The sequence below is a fragment of the Urocampus carinirostris genome, chromosome 5 (genome assembly GCF_059441175.1).
Source record: "Urocampus carinirostris isolate Australia breed hairy pipefish chromosome 5, RoL_Ucar_1.0, whole genome shotgun sequence".
Taxonomy (NCBI): Eukaryota; Metazoa; Chordata; class Actinopteri; order Syngnathiformes; family Syngnathidae; genus Urocampus; species Urocampus carinirostris.
The window spans coordinates 39238603-39260251 of NC_142353.1; the positions used below are offsets into that span (position 1 = coordinate 39238603).

General features: G+C 40.0%; 1 protein-coding gene across 2 annotated transcripts in view; it reads right to left on the reverse strand.

Annotated features, from left to right (window-relative positions):
• The window catches only part of LOC148366363 (ADP-ribosylation factor-like protein 15), a 115587-nt gene that overhangs the window by 60613 nt on the left and 33325 nt on the right, over window positions 1–21649 (reverse strand). For both annotated transcript variants that reach the window (XM_088336795.1, XM_088336796.1), the window contains exons 2-3: window positions 3756–3900; window positions 2621–2680 (exon numbers count right to left, since the gene is read on the reverse strand). In XM_088336795.1, coding sequence (XP_088192921.1) covers window positions 2621–2680; window positions 3756–3900 — 205 coding nt within the window. The remainder of the gene's footprint in view (window positions 1–2620; window positions 2681–3755; window positions 3901–21649) is intronic.

Sequence of the window (21649 nt, forward strand, 5' to 3'; positions counted from 1 at the left end):
TATTAACAGATTACTTTTTTTTTTAAAAATAAGATATACCGCACTCCAAACTTATCGTCAGGCAGATGTTGTTCCCGGCGCCGATCGAAGATGACTCGTCACGTTGAGAGGTTCGTGTGTCAAATGTTTTCTTGTATATATCATGTTTATGGTATATACGGGCTGAATAAATAAAATACAATACCAAAAAAATTGTTGTTTTGGTCTCGCCGTTTGAGTTTTTGTCTGATCGCCGATCTCGGCCAACGAGATCTCGTTGCTTCGAGATTACATCATTGTTGTGGTGGTTGTCGTCAAGGGAAGGTGAAAATCAACACAAAATCTGTAATTTCTTCAGTGTCAGTAATAAGTCGAAACATAATGCAGTAAGTGATAACAACGGCAATAATTCCGGCAAGAAAAAACGGCGGAGACATTCTTCGGAAGATCGCGGAAGCTAGGAAAACACGTGTGTTGAAGCGAACAATTCGACGAAAGAAAATAAACAAAAGAATACTCCTAGCAAGAAAAGGACTTTTCTGCCAAAAAGACTGCTGTGAGTATGTGGAAGCAGAAAAATAAAAAGAGGAAGAATACAAATAAAACGAAGCAGCAGAAGCAGGTAAGAATCAGAAGTACAGTGGTTCCCCTACTTTCGAATGTCTCTACATACCAAAGTTTCAGGTTACAGAGTACCTGAACAGGAAAATATTTCCTTTAGTTACAAAGGCATTTCAGGGTACAAAGTCAAAAATACAGTACAGTACACGCTGCTATAAGCCGCTCCCAGAGTTTCACGAACGTACCAAACTGGCTAACGCTTTAAATCTGCCTGGCAACCCAGTGCATATGTGTGCTCCCAGCATGCTCTTTATGTCGCCGTAACAGTTAAGAGTTCAGAGAAAATCGGGAGAAGGGGATCAGGCAAGCTAGTGGGGAGGAGGACGCGGCCATCATTCGAGCCCAAAATAAAAACGGTTTAGCAAAATTACCTTAAGTCTCAGATATTGTGGAAAGGAATCACCCGGAAAAGGGGTGATCGGTCGGGCTATATCCTCCTCGCGCATTTGCAACAAATTGTCAAAAGCAGACGTCGTTGGATCAGTTTTTTCAAAAAACGCGAGGCCAAAAGGTAAATAATTTTTAAAAATATTTCCTTTATCATTTGGTTTTGTTTTACATTATGTGCCTCTTGTTTTATGTCTATTGTGCGGGATGGGCACCGCCAGGCTGAACTTAACCAAGACACACGACAGGAAGTGGTGCCCCTATGGCCTAGTGGTTAAGGGATCCAACCAACAAACCAATCAAATTTTAACATGCATTTGTTTCATGTTCTGATGCTCTTTTACGATTTATTGAAAAAAAATCTCATATTGCACTTCTGCAGGGCTTGGAACTGATTGCCGCATTTATACTTAAAATGCGTCTCTACTTACAAAGTTTTCAGGTTACGAGGCTACTTCCAGAACAAATCATATTTGAAAGTAGAGGTACCACTGTATTAGTAGAGGAAAAAGTAAGCGAAGAAGTAGACAGCAATAGATCAACTTCAGTGTCAACTAACGCCACAAAGTGTCATACTGGAAGTATAGAAAAATAAATGATAAAGGTTGCAAGTTGGTGTGAGCACAGAAACAAGTAATCAATTCCCGCTCATACACTAACTCCTTTAAATCAAAAGTGTCCTCCACATGTGACAATTGTTATTTTCAATGACAATTATGTCGCAGCAGATCGACTTTGATCCAAACCAGAAAAAATCTTTTCAAAAGCCATCTAATGCGCTCTGTCCAAATTTGGTAGCGCTCACGTTGGTGGTCTCCCAGTGCCTCTTTGTATGTACTGTAAGTGTGTTTTGTCTTCTGAGAAGGGATAGGTTGGGTGAGCCTTCAAAGATCACACTACAAATGTCACAAGCAGAATGTGCAAAGCTAACAATATTCATAACATTCAACCAAACAATACATCCTGGGACGAAGGCCTCTTGGTGGGACAACATAGAACACCTATGCGGCCATCGCCTCGGGCTCCCTTTAAGGTAAGGGGACGCACTCCCATTAGTTTTCAGCGTGTTTACGTTTCTCCACCTCAAGCTCCTGCATCTGTGCTTGTTAACTGCTTCCTCGAGTGCTGTGCACTTCCAGGAATCACACCGTTTAGATTGTACAAAGCCACGCTAAAGTAACAACATCAACAAGTCTGACGTCTGTACGCGAATGTCAGCCCGTGTGCTAAACTGTGTGACGCCAATATGGGGAGGAGAAAAAAAAAAACAAGCGCTCTTCTCATTTGCTCGCTTAAAACTCTAAGGATAATGTGTTTTTATTTAAGATGGCTTGCAAGCAAGACACAAAATAATGACGAAAGAGCAAAAAATGTCCTAAATGCATGATTCCCCTTATAAAGTAAAATGGATAACCACTAAACTAGAAAAATTATTTCACCGCTATTGTAACACTAAGAGTCGATATAAAAATTCAACATTATAAAAAGTGCAATTAAACCTTACTTTTGTTTGATTAAACTGTCCCACAAGATCAGGATATATGACCCCTTTTGGTCCTATGGTCTGTGTTATTATTTCGAATTTTCAAATTTGAACAAATCACTTTTATAATAAAACTGTTAAATGGCTTACCTCCAAGTTCTTTTACATTCAAGATAGCGTTGGGAAATGGCACGGCTTTGATGCTAAAACCTAAGGAGAAACATAAATGCAATTGTAATGAGAATACAAAAGGAGGGTCTTCTGAAATTCCCAAAAAGGTTTCACTGAGAATTTTCGTTTACTAAATCACTGGGCATTTTTGCTAGTAGGTGATCAGGCATTGAAAACGTATTTTCATGATATAACGACATCCACGTTTTGTGTGGTCCAAGTTGGGAGACTTCAGTGGGAAAAACAACACAGTCTAAATGTGCATTGAATAGTTTGAGGAAAAAAATGTAGCCCAAAAATACACAAAGGATGGTCAGCAAAATATTCTCCAAATTGTATTGACTATAATCTATAGACAAAAACAATTCATTTGGCCACAATGTGGTTTTAACTGCATTACAACTGGAAAAGCAGATGTGCCTGGGAAGTAGCAGGCACATCACTTACGATTCTTCCCACTAGATTTTGGCAGATGGACAAGGCGCTGACAGCTAAATGAATTTTCAGAAAACCGTACAAAAATAATTTTCTGCTGAATAAACAATCCTTATACTTTTATGTATGGCAGGTGCAAAAAGCTTTTTCTTCGTTTGAACAACCTCATTCTGAAACAGTCTCACTGGTGGGCGGTGGCTTCACATTCTACAAATTGGGATACATAAATGATTACATTTGTGATGGGATTTCTGCAACAGCTCAACACTGATTGCCGCCAGAGCCAGAAGAGGGAAGTGGAATGTCAGCGACCTTGAGAGGTTGCATTACGTACATGGAAAGTGGAACACTGACTACCAGGAGACTCGTGCGCTCACCACAAAGCCTCCTCTTCTGGACATACTTAACACCCACCTCCCACAAGATTGAAAGGGAGAGTATGCGTATTTGCTTGTGGGTTGCGACAGTGATTCTGGCATGACTATAGGACAGATGTACGAAGACATGTCCAACCCACTCCCCACCTGAACTGGATAGTTTGGATAAGTGGGTTGGTTCGACTTTGAAGGATATCATATAGTATCGTAGAAGGGTTAGAACAGTTCAAGGCCAGAAAAACAATTGACAGGCAAGTGAGAAATATTTCATTCTGTGAAGTCCAAATGAATATCCCACATACCCGTAGTGGGAACGATTCCATCGCTGCCTTCACTGCAGAGGCGCGACAGCAGGCTGGTCTTTCCAGCACCTGTCAGGCCAATGCACACCACATCATATTCTGGCCTTGGCGGTGGCGGTCCTTTACAGCAGAGTGCCCGGAAACACTGAAACAAAAACAAACGCGATCATGGATCAACTGCAGGGGGGGATCAAATTCTTCCACAAGACTGGGATAGCGATTATGTTTCTGCATTTTGGAATTGCAAGAGCTCTGAAGAAAGATTCTGACTGGGGCCTCAAAGCATATTATTGACAGATCGGGAAAATAAATTTAAAACGGTTCATCCTCTCTCACATTTGATGTATGTGCGGCCAAATATTTTACCACCAGAACAACACCAACATCTTCAATGGGAAATGGGAAAGAAACAAAAAACATGTATTGATATTCCTAATTTAAATATAATTTTTTAAATTGGAAGATTCGAGATTAGAAGAGTCCATCGAAAAGGAGTACACATTATTTGTTTCTTTGCAGTGCGTCATGTGTGCGCGCATGTGTGGATAGCATGTCTGATTGGGCCCCCTTATGTGGGCCAGGGGCAGACCTGACACTCAATGAATCACAGCTTGGGACTGAAAGCCTGCTGTGGGATATTAAGGGGTAGATGCAGTGTGAACCGTGAATTGGATCTTTTTAACTTTTGTGGAAGGATCCATAACAAAAACTAGAGAGATCTTGGTGATTTTGTTTTTGTTTTTATCTTAAGGTAGAAACCACTCAGGCCAAAGTTTAACAGATCCACATCCTGACTCGTAGCATCCACTATCACACTTTTGGGGGTGGTTGATCTGGGGCAGAAGATCAAAACAGGGTCGATTATGCCTCTTGCCAGCTAATGACCCTATTTAGGGTCCTCCTATATTCAAGGGCTGACAGGAAGCAAGAACGAAGCTTACGCAAACTGCAAGTGAATCGTTTAGGTGTGCTAAGGCATGTCATTAAAATCCCAGCAACTTAGTACAAAAAAAGAAAAAAAAAAGAATTGAGGCTAAACAGGACAGAAGGAGTTACTTTCAAAACAATTATTGGCCAATTATTTTTTGGAACAGTGCACTTTGAACCTGTATCTTCTCCAGCTATGTTCGAATCTTACGAGATCCAGCTTTTGGTTTCTTTCATATATCATCTCACAATTAAAATGCCTCGAGTATTGCACAGACATATGACATCGGTGACGAATAGGATCAGTTTTCAGAGCTATGTCAAACAAAGCTGCTGTTTGATGGAGATGTGGGGAATCTGCTTCAATAGAACCAGACGTTGGCTAAGCAACCCGACCCCCTCCGACTCTTCCGTGAACCCACTGGTCTGCTCAAACAGGAAACATTCTCCTCTTCCCGAGAAATAAGAAGATCAGAAACACACACACACACGTAAGAAGGAGTAACACATGTAAAAAGTTGATTTGATGATGTGGTGATATTCTCTCAGTTTTGAGATTTTGGTCCACCCCCCTACCACCCACAACTCTCCACTTTCCTTCAAGGCTACATGTAAGGATGTCTGTTGAGTCAAAACTTGCCCCTAGTTGTCAGTCTTATGCAATAACAGACAAACACGCTAAGTGCTTGCTTGTGTACTAACAGGGATGATTTTTATTTCTTCAATGTACAGTATAGATTTGAGGAGAACATCTTAAGAAGCACGCAGTGCTTGACCCTGGGGTGCCAAAGGGTCATTGAGAACAAGAGAAATGGTAGCTCTCACCTTTGGATTCCTTTGACAGTGCTAAAATTGACGAGGGGGAGTTTGGTCAAAAGACTTACAAGAGAAAAATAAATACATCCAGAGAGTCATGGGATGACCTTTACCTATCAAATCATCAAATCATCAGGCTGTGTTTTTTTAGTGACGCAAACACCTCCTCAAATCGTCAAAGATATTTATGGAATTAAAAATGCACAAAGAGACTCATGCATAAAAAGTTCTTGTTTAATTTAGCTTGATTCCACATCTGAGACTAGAACCTCAGTTTCTGCATTCCAAGATAAAATTCCAGGACTAAATGACCTTCAACGGTTAAATAGCAGATTGCACACAATATTAATGAATTCTCCTTTACCAAAGGCACGTGTTGGTCTTGAAATCTGGCCCAAAAATATGTTATGAATAGTACAGTTACTTTACAATTATACAGATCCGAGATGGAAGGGGTAAGACAATTTTCTCCGCCTTTGTGAGTAATACTTCAGTAGAAGCTTATCAAGGGACACATATCAGATCATAAGAAACAATTATGAAGAGACATGCACTAAAAACTGTCCTGTAATAAAACTGCAGTAAGCCCCTGCCAAGCACTCTAGGTTAAATACATTTTATTGATTGCCTGTCTCTTGTAAGTTTAAAGATATCTAAATTGTGACTCCTTGAAAGGCCGACTGAGACATTACCTCATGGCTATTGTGAAAACAGATTGTCTTGGTTTAATGTTAATCGTAAAGAATACAAACTATAGTAATTCATGCTTTAGACCTACAGAAACAGTTCTTAAGAGGGATGTGGCTGAAAATAAAACAAACGTTCTCCCCTAAAATTAAATATTACATATATTAGGGCTGCAACAACAAATAGATAAAATTGATTACTAAAAATGTAGGTAATGAATTAGTTCATCGATTCATTGTGTCAAGCGATTAATGCTTCATTCAGCATGTCGCGGAGATAGTGACTTCACACGCAGCGCGAGTCGACAAGCATAACAGAGTGAGGTGGAGTGCAAACTGAGGCGCTATTTTCCAAGGCTTCGGTCAATTCAACTCATTGAACATGACGGGCATAGAGAAAACTGTTCCAACGAAGTCTGCAAAAGTGTGGGAGCACTCCACATTTCAGAAAACAAAAAAGTGCGTCACTAGCAAGCTTTTCAAAAGTTATATGGCACGGGAGGACCATGATGGGCAGCAATCAAAACCAAAAACATGGGGTCACTGACGAGGATTAAGGGAGCTCAGAAGAAAGCTAAGTCATTACATTATTTGTTTTTAAAGGTTTGTTATTTGCGTTTTTTTGTGTGGTGACATAACATTCGTCTCTGGTAGTTAGTTTTATGCTAGCGTTTGCTTTTTAGCTAAAGACAACTTTCACACTAAAGTGGTTCGATGAAGCATCAAATTTCCAATTTCTGGTAAAGGCCAAGTTAGTCTCCGGTTGCTCGTTTGATGTGCTAGCGTTTGCTTGAGGGCGTAAAAGTGACTGCGTGTGTGTGAGCGAGATATGTTTGATTTCAGTTGAATGAAAGAATGACCTTTATTTGGGCACAGAACAAAAAAAAAAAAGAGTACCAACCACTAAATTACAAAAGGGAACTACAAATTATTTGCACCAAAAACACGAAAAAAAAAAACAGCTGAACACTAAGATATTATCAAAAATGTGTGCCCAGAGGGAGTGGGCTTAAGCAGTAAATAATTTTGCTTCATAAAAAACTTGCACACAATTGTGTTAACAAGTTTTACTTGTCTGGCAAACTTGTACAATGGTGTTAACAAGTTTTACTTTTCTGGGTCTGAGTAATTATTGTTTCCTTGTAAATTGTGCCATAATAGAAAATGGCAAACAATGACAAGCTTCATGATAAGAAAGAGACATCATGGATGCCACAGAAAGCAGATGTCATCACTGAGATGCTCATTGGCATGCTCACATTTTAGGATTGCAATGCAAAGTGAGCGAGTTAGTGAGCAAAGGTAATAGTAGTTATTTTTTGCTAGTTAATGTTGAAAATCATGTTACTGGGTTTTCACATTTGCATTTATTTCTTGTTCCAAAAGTTTATGTCCCTTTACACAACAATACCTATTTTTTTGCACTTTTTAAAAGACTATCCTATATATTTGCAGGTTAAGTCAAGTCATGATTATTTGTATAGCCCTTAATCACAAGGAGTCTCAAAGGGTAGCACAGACCATAAACTATTGCATACTACAGACTATGATTACACCATCCCCTGATCTGAAACCTCCATGCCGGCAAAGAAAAACTTAAAAACCTCAGCATAAAAAAAAAGAAAGATACCTTAAGAAGGGACCGCACCTGAGGTCATCCCCCTTCCAGGATGACCAGGCAGCAAGAAGATTGCATTAACATATATTAATATTAATATTAAATATAAAAAACATGCATTTTCAGGTGAATTGGCCGGTCCAAATTGTCCATAGGTGTGAATGAGCGAATGAGTTGTCTGTGCCTGTGTGCCCTGCGATTGGCTGGCAACCAGTTCAGGGTGTCCCCTGCCCACTGCCCGGAGATGGCTGGGATGGGCTCCACCCATTCAATATTACAATAAATTACATGAATTACTTATACAAGTTTTCAGCACAGATTAAGACAACTGCTGGTAAGACTTGATTGCTTTGTCGTGAAAAGGTCAGGGCTACTTGATATCAAACCAACCAAAACAGTTACGGGTACTAGAGATTATGAAGGAAACATTGTCCGGGACTCCGCGAAGCTATCATTGGTTTCTCTTTGAACACTGTTCAATGAAGTTCAGTAAATTACACACCCAAAAAAAAAAAAAAAAAAAAAAAAAACCCCAAAAGAGCAGACCTCAGATGACCGTCTGTTTAATAACGGGTCAGATCCATGGATGTATGGGTTGCAGAGTGATGGAAAGTGCTCAGGGCACTAGATTGAGCTGCTATCAATTGAACTTGAAAAAAAAATTGTGAAACTATTCTACTATTAGGTCATAGCCCATCGTGTTGTAAATACACCTGCTGTGTTGTGCATAACAGGAGCCTGGCTCTTTATAGAAAACCCCCTTTGTATTTTTGGAGGTAATAAATGTAGGCTAGAAGGAAGCCACTACTGGCGATTCATGTTTCGCACCCGCACTCAATGGCTACTGTTGGGACACCAAAGGACATAAAGCTGGACTGAGACATTAATGCAAGCATAGTCCAAATTGAAGCGCACACCTAAGCGTTTATATCTGTGGCATAGTTTTTCACTCCCTTATGAAATCACCGTAGGGGATCATATACTGTAGTCTCTTCATTTTTTCGATCAGGTATGAAAATTCATTTTCATGTGAACATTTCTGGTGCTGGGCTAAACCTTCAAACAAGGGGACACAAACTCGCCACTGGGGGTTTTATTTTTTAATTTATATTTTCAGACGGCGTGTCGGGGCAACACTTGTGTGCAGGGCTCATTTCTGACCTTTGCAAATGACAGTCCTTTATATGGGTGTCTATCCTGACAGAAGAGTGCCGCTAACAGATTAGTGTGTACACAGTCATAACACTGGCTTGTGCAAAGCCGGCAAGAGAAAGCGGTGGCATGCAAGGGCCAGTTAGGGATGTAAGGGAGAGTAACGGGGAATAGGAGGTGGGGGATAGAGCGGGTTGCGCAAAGAGAGAGGGAGGGGGGGCATTCATTCATCCTCATTCATTTTCTCCCCCTTCAGTTGTTGTTGTTATTTGCCCTTTGAAGCTTGATGGGGGGCTGCACAGTGGTATTCAGTACAGTGAGGGAAGGAAGAGGGTGTATGGGGCGCCTTTGCATGCCATTCTCATTAAGGGGGAAAGAGAGACATGTGAGAGACAGAAAGCGGCTAACAGGACTCTTCTCATGCTCGGTAAAAATTATGGCAAAACTTAAGTCTTGGTACTCAATGCCCATATAACCAAACTCTATTATACTCTTTAGAGGCATAAATATAGATTCGTGCAAAAAAAATGTCTTTTGACACACAAATCCAGACATCACTTCTTTAAATACAGTACCCCTTCTTACTAACTTAATTAATTCCCAGCTGGAATGGCTCTTGTAACGTGAAAACTTTCCCGACATTGAAAAATTGAAAATTACTAATTAGTCCTCTTCCGCCCTGTGATTCCTAAATAGCTATAAAACACATCTTCCTAAAACCACATTCAAATAAAAAAATAAAGAAATAATGAGATAAACATGATGATATTAATTAAATAAAATGCCATAGCAAATGTGTGCGCTAATGGTGGGGCAAAGGGTACAATGAGGATTCACGGAGATTGCATTCCTCTCAACTGAGGTTTCCCTCCATATTTTATACGTGTTTTGATCATTTCACAGTACGCCATAAAACAATTTTTATACAGGAGAAAAAAATTGAAATAAGACTAATCTCGTCTTGCCCGTGTTGTCTCTAATCTGTATAGTCTCCCTCACTGTTAGCAGACAAAAACGTCATTGAAGATTGCTAATATTGTCGCGGTATTCTACATAAGTATGTCTTGAGGTGAGTAAATAAATACCGCGTTGTGTTTGTAAGGTGTATTGTTGCTTAAAAAAGGATATTTGCAATCACTAATAGGGGGAGCTATAGACGGAGGTTGACAGGTAATTGATCAAGAAACTGTTGATGATGCATAAGCACTTGTTGTACACTTAAAAAAAAATACTGTAACTTTAAATTAACATACCCCAAAAATTGTCAGCACAACCTTTTTAATTTTTTGCATGTGCAACGTGGATGAGCTGATGCTGGCAGTGAGTGGTCACAAGCAATAGCCACAGGAACTGTTTGTGACTGATATTCCTATGTATAAAGACGTAAATTTTTGTTTAAAAACGAACTTTTAAACCAGAATTCTCATTTTTCGGAGGGGCATATATAAAGAGGTAACACTGTAGTAATACAAAACATAAATGGCGTAAACACAAACAGTAAAGGAGACACCAGAATTTAGTGGACAGCGGTACATAAACTTACGAATGTCTCTACATACGAAAATTTCAGGTTACTAAGTACCTGAATGGAAAAATATTGCCTCTAGTTACGAAATCAAATATAAAGTACAGTACACACTGCTATTCGCCACTGCTATTCCCGAACGTAAACAAACTGGATATTGCATTAAATTTGCCTAGCACCCAAGTGCGCATGTGTGCTCCCAGCATGCTCTTTATGTCACCGCCACAGTTCATAGTTCAGAGGCGAGGAGGATTTCCGGCAATAAGGTGGGGAGGAGGATGCAGCAATTATTAAAGACATTTAGCAAAATTCCATGAAGTCTGAATCTGTGGAAAGGAATCGCCTAGATAAAGTGTTGACAAGCTTTGCCTGCCTTGCACATTTCGCCAGATTTTTAAAAGCCAGCAAAAGCAGACGTCATTGGATCAGTTTTTAAATACACGCGAGGCAAAAAGATAAATGAATATTTTTAGAATTTCACTTATTCGGTTTTATTTTTACATGATGTACCTCTTGTTTCATTTTGTTTATTGTGTGGTAATCTAACCCTATCATGTATTCGTTTGATGTTCTTTTATGAAATCTTTTAAAAATATCATATTGTAATTTTGCGGGGCTTTGAATGGATATGCGCGCATACTTACAACATTTTCAGGTTAAGAAGCTATTCCCAGAAAGGATTACATTTGTAAGTAGCGTTACCGCAGTATTATGTGAACACATTATTGCCCAAAAAAGTTTTCAAATCGATTGATGATGCTTCACAGGCAAGGGCACCTGGGAGCAATCAGATGAATACCGGATAAAACAGACAACACACACAATTGGCTCCGTGTTTTTTGCAAGTACTGGTAATGAAATTCAAGATCCATTACACTTTGAAAATGATGCGCAACTAAGACACTATAACAGGTGCCAGTCATTACCCCCCACTTCCGAAATAGATCTGTGAACAAACAGGCAAACACTCAACAAGGAGCACGCAAGCACACACAAAATTAGATGAGAACTTTGAAGGGGTATGGGACCCAGCGTACCAGAACAAAACACTTCCAGTAATGTAGAACGATGCAATAAACGTAAAACAAGTCTGTTGTTTCGTGAGATGGACGAAAAGCTGATATCTCCAAGTAGGAATGGATTGGAACGACAGACAAAGAGCAATAATAAGACGACCTAGTCTGCACCAGCTCAATATTTCGTCTGGGGAAGTAGACAGCGTCTTACAGATGTGGAAAAAACAACTCTAAACTATTAAGCGCAACGTGCCAATGTGTGTTAAAGGTACAATCATCCACAAACCCCCGCCACCTTTTTTCAAAGCTAATTTTCTTGTCACCGTTTCACAGGCACATCATCCCGTTATACTGAAGCCATATCCTCCTTCTCCCCTTCTGTTTCTCGCTTTCTCCTTCACTCTCTCTCCTCGAACACCCCTGCTGCACAATTCATTCACCCCACTTTTGCTTGTCTGGCCTTCATTTCAGAGCTTTGACACTACTGCCCTGACGTTAAGGTGTCTGGACAAGTAGACACGCTGGAACACACAGATACACACAGGGAAAGAGATGCACACAAAGAATTACAGTGAAGTTGGAACGCCCCCTGGCTTTCATTTGGAGCACATGCCTCATGAGGGACTCAGGGTTTTTTTAAACTCGTTTAACTAGTATAAACATCATTTCTCGGTGTTTTTTTTTTATAAACAAAATGTTTATATTATATATATATATATATATATATATATATATATATATATATATATATATATATATATTATAACTCGAAAACTAATCACACCATTTTAATCAATGTTGCATGGGATGGGCCAAGTCTAATTTATATATTTATACTTCTCATGAGTTGGCTTTTTCAACCTGAAAATGACCTCACTAAGATAAAAGCTGAAAAAGGGAAATCATTTCCCCACATAATACATAATGATTCCAAAACCTACCATGGGATTAGGGGAGTTAATAAATATAACGAAAAAAATAAATCCCTGCATGTAATAATTACGTTAACATTTTACATTAACATTACGTTTTAAAACTATTGGACGTACAAATAATAGAGAAGTACAGATAGAACTATTTATGTAAGCTTTGTAATTGGTTTTTGTAGTGATATGTTTTCCCCCTACTACATTTATTTCTCCATCGGTACTGTATTCGTTTCACATGTAATTTACACTTGTATATAATGCGCACCCCTAATTTTTACTTAAAAATTTGTATATTGTTTTAGTCTTTCTCAGCTGAAACTTTACAGTTGGGTGTAAAGGGAACCAAACTTGGGACACGTGGTGAGAAATACTGTAATGATGTCAAATCTAATGCCTTTTTGTATGTCATCTATACCACTGGTGATCCAGTGGTATGGATTCACCGCTCTTACCTACACGCTCCAGGTTTGAGTCCTGTTGCATCCAATGTTTTGCGATTGTAGTAAGGATACAATTGCACAGTAAAACCAAGTGCATAACACAGAACCAAACTTTTAGTTTTTTAAGTTAAAAAGAATGTGCGTTATGCATGAATAAATGCGGTAAGTTTTGGTTTGAAAATTGTGTAATCTTTTCATGTATATCGTATTGCCATTAGTGGTTTGTGGTTAGAATTTACAACTGATGTAAAGCCTAAAAAATTACAGCCGGACCATGCCTGCAGTCATAAACACCCGAATCAGCCCGAGGCGATCAACCTTTTTTGAGGGATTGAGCCTCAATCAAACCTGCATTTTCACATTTTATTTTGTGAGGCGGAACGGAGATTTTGGCAGTCTCTGAAAAGAACCCTCACCGCCTCCATGCCCCATGCCGGAGATAAAATAGAACTTTTGCAATTTTGTTTATGTATTTTTACATGATAAATCAATTGTCGCTCATACAAAGCAGAGATAATATTAACACACAGTTTGTTCGGTTCAAGATATATAGGATTTTAGCTACAGTTTATAGTCAAGGTGTCACACCAACAGACCGTGGCCGTAAGTTGTTAAATAATCCTTTATATGGAAGCTCATTAAACAATATATCTTCAGTTTGAGACACTTCATGATGAAAAGCCACAGAACAGACTTTAACCCCGGAAAACGTTTTACCCGAAAGCCCCGACAAAGCACCTAAAAAAATTTGATTGGGTGAGCGGTAGGAATGGGAGGAGCTATACACAGGAACGGCACTCTTTCTCCCTTTAGGTAAATACGTTAGTATCCTCTATTGCAGTATTTTGTGACAGTTTTTAAAAAAAAAAACTTTGCCTGGACCTTGTTTTGAAACCATTGTTTAGGACAAAATGAGAGTCACATCACTCTTAAACATTAAGGGAGGGAGACACATTTGAAGTGGTATATTTATATTTGGACAACACGGCAGCTGAGCGGTAAGCGCGTCCGCGGTACAGTCCTGAGGTTATGGTTTCAAATCCAGCTACCAGTCTTCCTGTGTGGAGTTTGCATGTTCTCCCCATGCTTGCTTGGGTTTCCACCGGGCGTCCCAGTTTCCTCTGACATTCCAAAAACATGCATGTCAGGTTAGTTGGCCGGTCCGAATTGTCCCTAGGTGTGAATAAGCAAGCGAGTTGTCTGTCTCTGTGTGCCCTGCGACTGGCTGGCAAACAGTTCAGGGTGTCCCCTGCCCACAGCCCTAAGATTGCCAGGACAGGCTCCAGCACCCCACGACCCTACTAAGTGCAGATAATGGATGGATGGATGGATACTTATATTCATACAGGACAAAGGCTCTGGCATAATTATTATTTCATACATTTTATGAAATCATCAAAAATCACACAGTGAAATTATATATGCTGAAGAATTTTGTCTGGAGAGCGGATTTGACAAAGTATGGCTCTCTCTTTCAAAAATAGATACAAATATTTTTGCTTTTATGGCTCTTTAAGTCAAAAATGTTCCCGACCTCTGCTCTAAAGCCATGCATGTGTTACCTTATTTCCCAAACTGCTTTATTTTGACACATAACGGTTATATATTTCCAATTGACATCTATCTTCCTGCCGGCATCTGTTAATAGTTTTAGCTTCATTAAAGTCTGCATACTGTGTCCGGAAAAAATAAAAAGCTTGTGTAAAGCTTGCGGCAGACCACAGGTGAACTGCAATAGTCCAGGGGTAGTGTGCGTTGACACGCCGACAAAATCTGTCTATTTGTTGTGGCTTTTTTGAGAACGCCAGACCGCATTTGTAGGTGTGAGACTACATATGAAGGATTGTCATTCGTTTGGACACAAGAGAAAAATTAAGTGACTAGAAATAATGTTGTGTTATCCCCAAATGTAAAAAAATAACAGCAATTCAAAAATAGCACAGGTGCAAAACTTGAGTTAATATTCAAAATGACTGTTTTTGTCGCTCGCCTTTTTTAGGGACAAGTACCAGTTCTTTGGAGACTTATGACCTTAGAATAGTTCAGAGCTAAGGGCACAGATCAAAGGAAAAGAGGTAGCCTTGGAAAAACATTTGGGCCAAGAACGAACGACACCTGTCAGGCCTTTCCCTCCAGGACCTGATGTTGAATATCGAGCAACATATGGACGGCTGTTTTTAGCGGCCCTTCAATCACCAAAAAAACCCTCCGCTTTAGAACCTTGTGCTTCTGAGACAAATCTAACCTAACACCCCCTTAAATCCCCAAGAAGCACAACACCATCACCTCACCCCCTCCCCAACAGCCCAACCCTTCACCCCAAAAAACACTCAAGCTTCATCACAGAGGATTAACCGGAAACCCTGACACAAGCCATTGTAGTGGAGGCAGAAGGGGGCTTGTGTGCTTTTGCCACCCTGTGTGGGTCTTCTTTTTTGCGTCCACTTAGGATTGTGAGACTGGGGTACTCTCAACCCTCTCACTAACCTCCCCGAAGCACATACACACCAAAAACTACAGAATGCTATGAAAGTTGTTCTAAACCAAAGAGACGGATGTGTGAAAAGAAAGTGAAATGGAAGCTGCCCATACCGGGGCTTAGGCAAACGTGCTGTGATAGAGTGTGTGTGTGCGTGCGTGGTAGGGGGTGAAGGGTGCTGTAAATCTTGATGTCACTGACAGGAAGACTGTTGCAGGCCATTACCATAAATCTGACAAACGCTAATTTGATGGGAGGCTGTATCTGTCTGCTAAAGGACCAGTCTAGACGCTCCTATTGAGGGGTCCTACAGCGTAGCCCTGTTTGTTTCCAACACCATCTGGATGTGGCAGTAAGTGTCTGCTGTTATGGTTCACATACACACAGAAGCTCACACACAACAAGTGTTCAAAGCGCACCATACCAATAGCTGTTGGGAAGGCTTTGACATGTATATTGACTCAACAACATGTTCATTTTTGTGTAATTTGGTGACAATCTAATTATACAGACTTCTCATCTCATCTCATCTCATTAGCTGCACCGCTTATCCTCGGTAGGGTCGCGGGGGTGCTGGAGCCCATCCCAGCAATTATCGGGCAGTGGGCAGGGGACACCCTGAACTGGTTGCCAGCCAATCGCAGTCATACAGACTTGCTGCTGTCAAACATTGAGACACCATGTTTACAGTATTTAACAGTATAAATGGATCGATATAAAGCCAAGACAACAGACGGTAGTCTCTTTTTCTTTTGGGAGGTGAGGTATTTACATTTGACAAATAACTGTTTCTTGTAATGTAGGTAGTTGTGATTGCTACCACCAACCAGCTTTTTTATTCCAAAGGTATTTAGGCTTCTGCATAACTCATTAGCAAAAAAACTTTTAAGCAGGTAAGTCAAACGTTTCCACACTCTACTGCACCCATACTAAATGCTTAAAGACATTATAAAGGTAATTGGAAATGGACTTCGTCCCCTCGCCAAAACTAGACCACACACTGCTTTAAAAAGGGATGCTAATATGGCTAATTTTCTTTTTTCTACACACGACTTCTTTCTTTAAAAAAAGAAATCAGAAAATATAATGACTGTGTCTACAATATAGTGTATCTCACAGAGTTGTTGCAGGGATTTCCAGGTCTCAGCAAGAGAAGCAAGTGACCCATTAGCTCTCAAGTCGTCACGCTTGTGGCCGCGCATACTTTTGGAAAGTATTGTCTTAATCACCCCCTCACCTTCTCACTTCTTAAAAAAAACACAACACTTAGCTGCTTTATTAAGTGTAGACGCCCAAAAAAGCTGAATTTTGTGGTTGCAGGAATGGTCTCATAATGAGTTAAATAACTCATAGCTCACAATCGAACAGCCAACCAAAAACTCACAAGCACCTGATGAGAGACGATTGGTGCATCAACCGTTGCACTAACAACCCACCCCTTGCATCTCAAAAAAATAATGAAAACTGAAAAAGTAAGAGGCCATAGCTGCACAACTTTGTATTGTAGACCTGTAGCCCACGCAACAGTTCAGCAAAACTAAGGGCACTCGGGGTGTACTACTTCTAGCATGCACCCCGCCCGCGCATTTATCTGTCTGGAGCCTACCTGGCAGCCACTGTGTTTCTGCAAAAGTACATTAGTACAGGAAGGGGGCGCGTTAAGGGGCCCACCCAAGTCTGTTTTCACGCTGCCCCTCCTTTTTTTTAGAAGAAAGCAGAAGAAGCAGGAGGCTGAGGTGGTGGCATGGCAGCTGCATTCAAAGACAGAAGACACCTTTGCTCTGCGGGACATCCGGCGGGTAAAAAGGGGGGCACAGAATGGAGGGGACCCACAGGGAACCATTATGGTATATAAATCTTGTAATTGGAAAGGGTGATTAGCTAGACTTCATTAGCATAGGGCAGGAAAAAAAACTTTGTTTTCATCGGCAAACTGTAGGGCAAAAATATGTTTTTCCATACCCATATAGAGGATCAAAGCTCGAGGGGCCCCCTTTTGAACGCCCAGAACCCAGTGTGCAAGAACCGAGGGGGGTATTTGGAGCCCCAGCTCATAGACATTAAAAGGGTGGATGGGATTCCTATTCGTCCCATTAACATCAGTTACAGAGCGTTTTCAGATAGTATTTTAAGTTGACGAATTAAATTTTAATAAAGAAAAATATCTGGGGCCCCTGTTTTCATTGAAACAAATGTGGGAACGTTTCGTACTAAATGAGATTGTCATTAAATATGAAAACGACAAATCCATCAACTATTTCTCGGGCCCGAGAGACAAAAAGAGCTGATGGAGACCATGTGAATAATGAATCTGTTTATGCATAAATAATAGTGTTGAATGAGTGGGATGCGCAAGCGATGAAAGCCTTTTCAATTACAAATATCGTTTTATACATAGCATGTTTTATTCTTAAAATAGACAAGTCTAATCCTTGTATGGTAATAGGATAACTGCATGGACCACCTTCCAATAGCCTTATGTAACAAATGTTAAACCAACAGGATGCAATAATACAATGCAAATACCATCTACTAGTCTACTAATTATCATAGACTTTCAAGAACCTTTTTAAGTGTATTCAATATTGTCCAACAGAACAGTTGTCATACAGCAGTTGAACGTTTTAGGTCAACAAGAAAAAAAAAGCCTTTATGTTACGCGATAACTAAAGTTCATACCGAGTAACAGAGCTCGGTCGAATACGAATGCGAAGAATCCTAATGGACAGGACAGTATGTGGGAAATGGGAGGTCGTTTCGGACGGAACATGATTCTTTGTCAGAAACGAAGCAGACACATTGTTTTAACCTTTGCTGAGGAGCCTGTGTCTCATTCCCAGGGGCTCGCTGTGTAGAAGGGTCAATGACTTCAATGGGCCTTCATTAAGCACAGTTAGTGTCAACAGTTAATTATGCAAATGAGCATACCCAGTGTCACCCTTTCATAGCCTCCTCATATAGATAAAATGCACCACGCTGCAGATGCACACCCATTATATCCCACATATGTGTTGTACCGCCTTTCACATGTTATTTTTGCTCCTCACTCACTTCTTGTCAAGAAGAATCAAAAATGCGGTATGGTGCCAGTACATAAATGGAGGCCAACGAGGCCCCTGAGGTGTCCAGTGGCTTTTCTTGCCATCAAAGGACCTCTGGAAGATTCTTGCTGGGTAAGGCTGAAAGCCCACCAAGTTCTCCTCACCAAGAGCTGGCGTGTGGGAGAGCATAGGCGCCTCCTGGAAAACAAAAACGAGGTCGGCAAAGTGCATCAAAACAGTCAATTAGGGAAATAAAATGCGTGACAGGCAAATTCGGCCATTGTCTTGGGGTGATGGTAATGACAGGCCTTTTGCTCTTCTGGTTTTCCACACATGTGATGTCAATGCACCCATGATTTTCTCGGGCTGGGAAGCTGATGCCAACAGTCATTAATAATAGCTTGTTCGGGCCCCTTTGTTGAGTCTACAACAAAACCATGAGTCCAATGCAGAGGGGGGTAGTAACTAAGTACATTTACTCCACTACATTTACTTGAGTACGTTTTGGGAAATTTTGTACTTCTAGGAGTATTTTGAAATCCCAATCCTTTTACTTTTACTTGAGTAAATTTGCGAAGAAAAAAACGGTACTTTTACTCCACTACATTAGGCAATATTGAAGTTGTTTTTTCGGTACTTATTAAATACCCTCCACGTAAGTATGCGTCTGTCTGTCTCCGCTAAGACGCATTTATGTATGACGAGAGTTCTGCCAGGCTCTACCATTTTTAACCAATCAAACGTAGCAGCCTTATCACGTGACCGTATTCAACTTCAGCAAGGAAAATTTTGTTTACGGATGGAGCAGATCGAAAATATCGCTTAGCAATATCGACTACGAAAAAAAAATAAGAGGAGCAGCACCCCAGGCCTCACATCAAAAGTATGTTCCCCTTAAAAAGGGTGCCTAACACCAGCTACAATATGCAACGTTTCCTTTATTCGAGTTCATGGGTTAGCTTGTTGTCCTGCTTGCAGAGCCTGTTCAGGTAAAAATGTGCTACTTGGTGCTACATGTGCTTAATTTATTTACTTGATTCATTCTATTTCTATTTTATTGTTTATTAAAGCACTTGAATTTACCTTGATAATTTAAAAAAAATGTTGATTAGACGGACTTTGATGATTTGATAGGTTGTTTAAAAAATAAAAAAAGAGGTTGCTACAGTTACTCAGTACTTGAGTAATTTTTACACCAAGTACTTTTTTACTTATACTCAAGTAAGTATTTGGATGACTACGTTCACTTCTACCGGAGTAATATTATTCTGAAGTAACTACTTTTACTTGAGTTAAATCTTTGGCTACTCTACCCACCTCTGGTCCAATGTCACCTAATAAGCTTATTTTGCTAAATATCTGCTGGAGTAGATTCATTTATATTTTATTATTTTTGGGGGAAGTTCACTTTCATCGACTGTACCAGGATACGGCCAGTGCTGTCACAGCAGTGTGTGTGCCAAATGACGGATTTACAGCGCCTGGTATTCTTAGGATGTCTCCCATCCAAGTACTAACCAAGCCCGAGCATGCTTAGCTTCAAAGATCATGCGTTCAAGGTCCTATGGCCTTAAACCGGTATTTAGACACGGAAGAGTACAAATCGGGTTCATTGTTTGTCAATCGTTGAGTTTTTTTCCTAATTTGTAAATACAGAACTACCTCTAACCTTGATCCATACCAGGGGTCCCCAACCCTTTTCCTTTGAGGGCCACAAAACTTTACCCTTCTCTGATAAGGGGCTAGGGTCAGTTTGAAACAGAAAAAGTGTGATGTTGCACGAGTGCCCAAATGTAAAACAATATCATTTTCCAGCCATAACAATAAAAAAAACACATCTGGATTATTCACAAAAGAAAGGTCAGAAACTAAATAGTAGCACTACTAAAGAAATAAATAATAACCAAATAACCGTCTCTGGATTTGTCACAGAACACATGTAAGAAAACAAATACAGTAAGACTATTTATTGTAACGCACTTCAGGGTGTGTACACCTCTAGGTTCTTCAAGAAACAAACGACACAATTGGAAAAATAGAACTTTAGTAAAAACCTTTAAACAACACAAAATATGTATAGAATTTCGTCTCAAATTAAATAAAGGAAAATTGGGTGATGTTTGTTTGAAAAGGGAAAAAAAATCCAGGTTGGGTCTAGTCTAGTCAAGGGAATCCAAAAAGGAAACAAATACTACTATGAGATCACTGTTGGTGAACAGTGGTGGGGTTCAATCCTCTAACTGGGTGGCTCGGCATCAATCTCGACTCCGAGGATCCAGGGAAAATGACTGGAGCTCCCAGGTTTACCTTGTAGACTACTGGCGCTGCACAGTTTCCAGGCAGCTTTAAAGAACTTGACCACACTACGGGGTTTTCCTGTTTGAAAAGTGCACCACGAGGCTTCCCAATGATTCGGTGGACTTATTTGTTCTTGTTTTGAATCTCTCACTGAGATGTGAGGATTGCGATATCTCTAGCTAAAGTGAGTTCTCGCTAGCACAATTTTTAATCTACTCTCAAATAAAACCTCTGGTTTCCAAAATAAAATTCAATTTCACTTAAACACAAAATACAAATAAATAACATAAAATAAATAAAAAGCTTTTGTTAACCCCCTTTTTCCTGATGGGTTACACCATGAAATACAAAAAGATAATAAAATCTGTGGGTTCTTACAGAAAAAAAGTCCATGGAACACAACATTTCTGTTGTGCCTTGCATAGGTTTAACATCCCTGATATATGTTAACTTGTCAGGCATCCTGGTACAGTATAGTTATTTTGCATCTTGTTTTAGAGAGAAGAATAAGATAAAAGGAGGTAGAGCGCTCGTCTTGGGATAAGGGGATCCCAGTTTGAATCCCGGCTTGTCCGTGTTACATGTCGAAGTGTCCTTGGGTAAGACACTGAACCCCTAATACCCCCAATAAGAAGGTTAGCGTCTTACATGGCTGCAAGGCCGCTATTGGGAAATGTGAAGCACACTGTAAAGCGCTTTGGGAAGTCATTGACTTGAAAAGCGCTATATAAATAAAGATCATTTAATTTCATTTTAGATATTATCTCATGATCACACTATTCTCCCATTCTATTCCAAGCAATGCAAGTGACACATTTATTGTAACATGTGAAATGCACAACAAAATTAACATTAATCTCTGGTAACGTAACTAAAGATGAAGTGATAATGAGTTAAAACCCAATGCCTTTTCATGTCATCTCCAAGCCTGTTCAAAGGGTTAGGGTCACCCAGACAATTGTGTTTT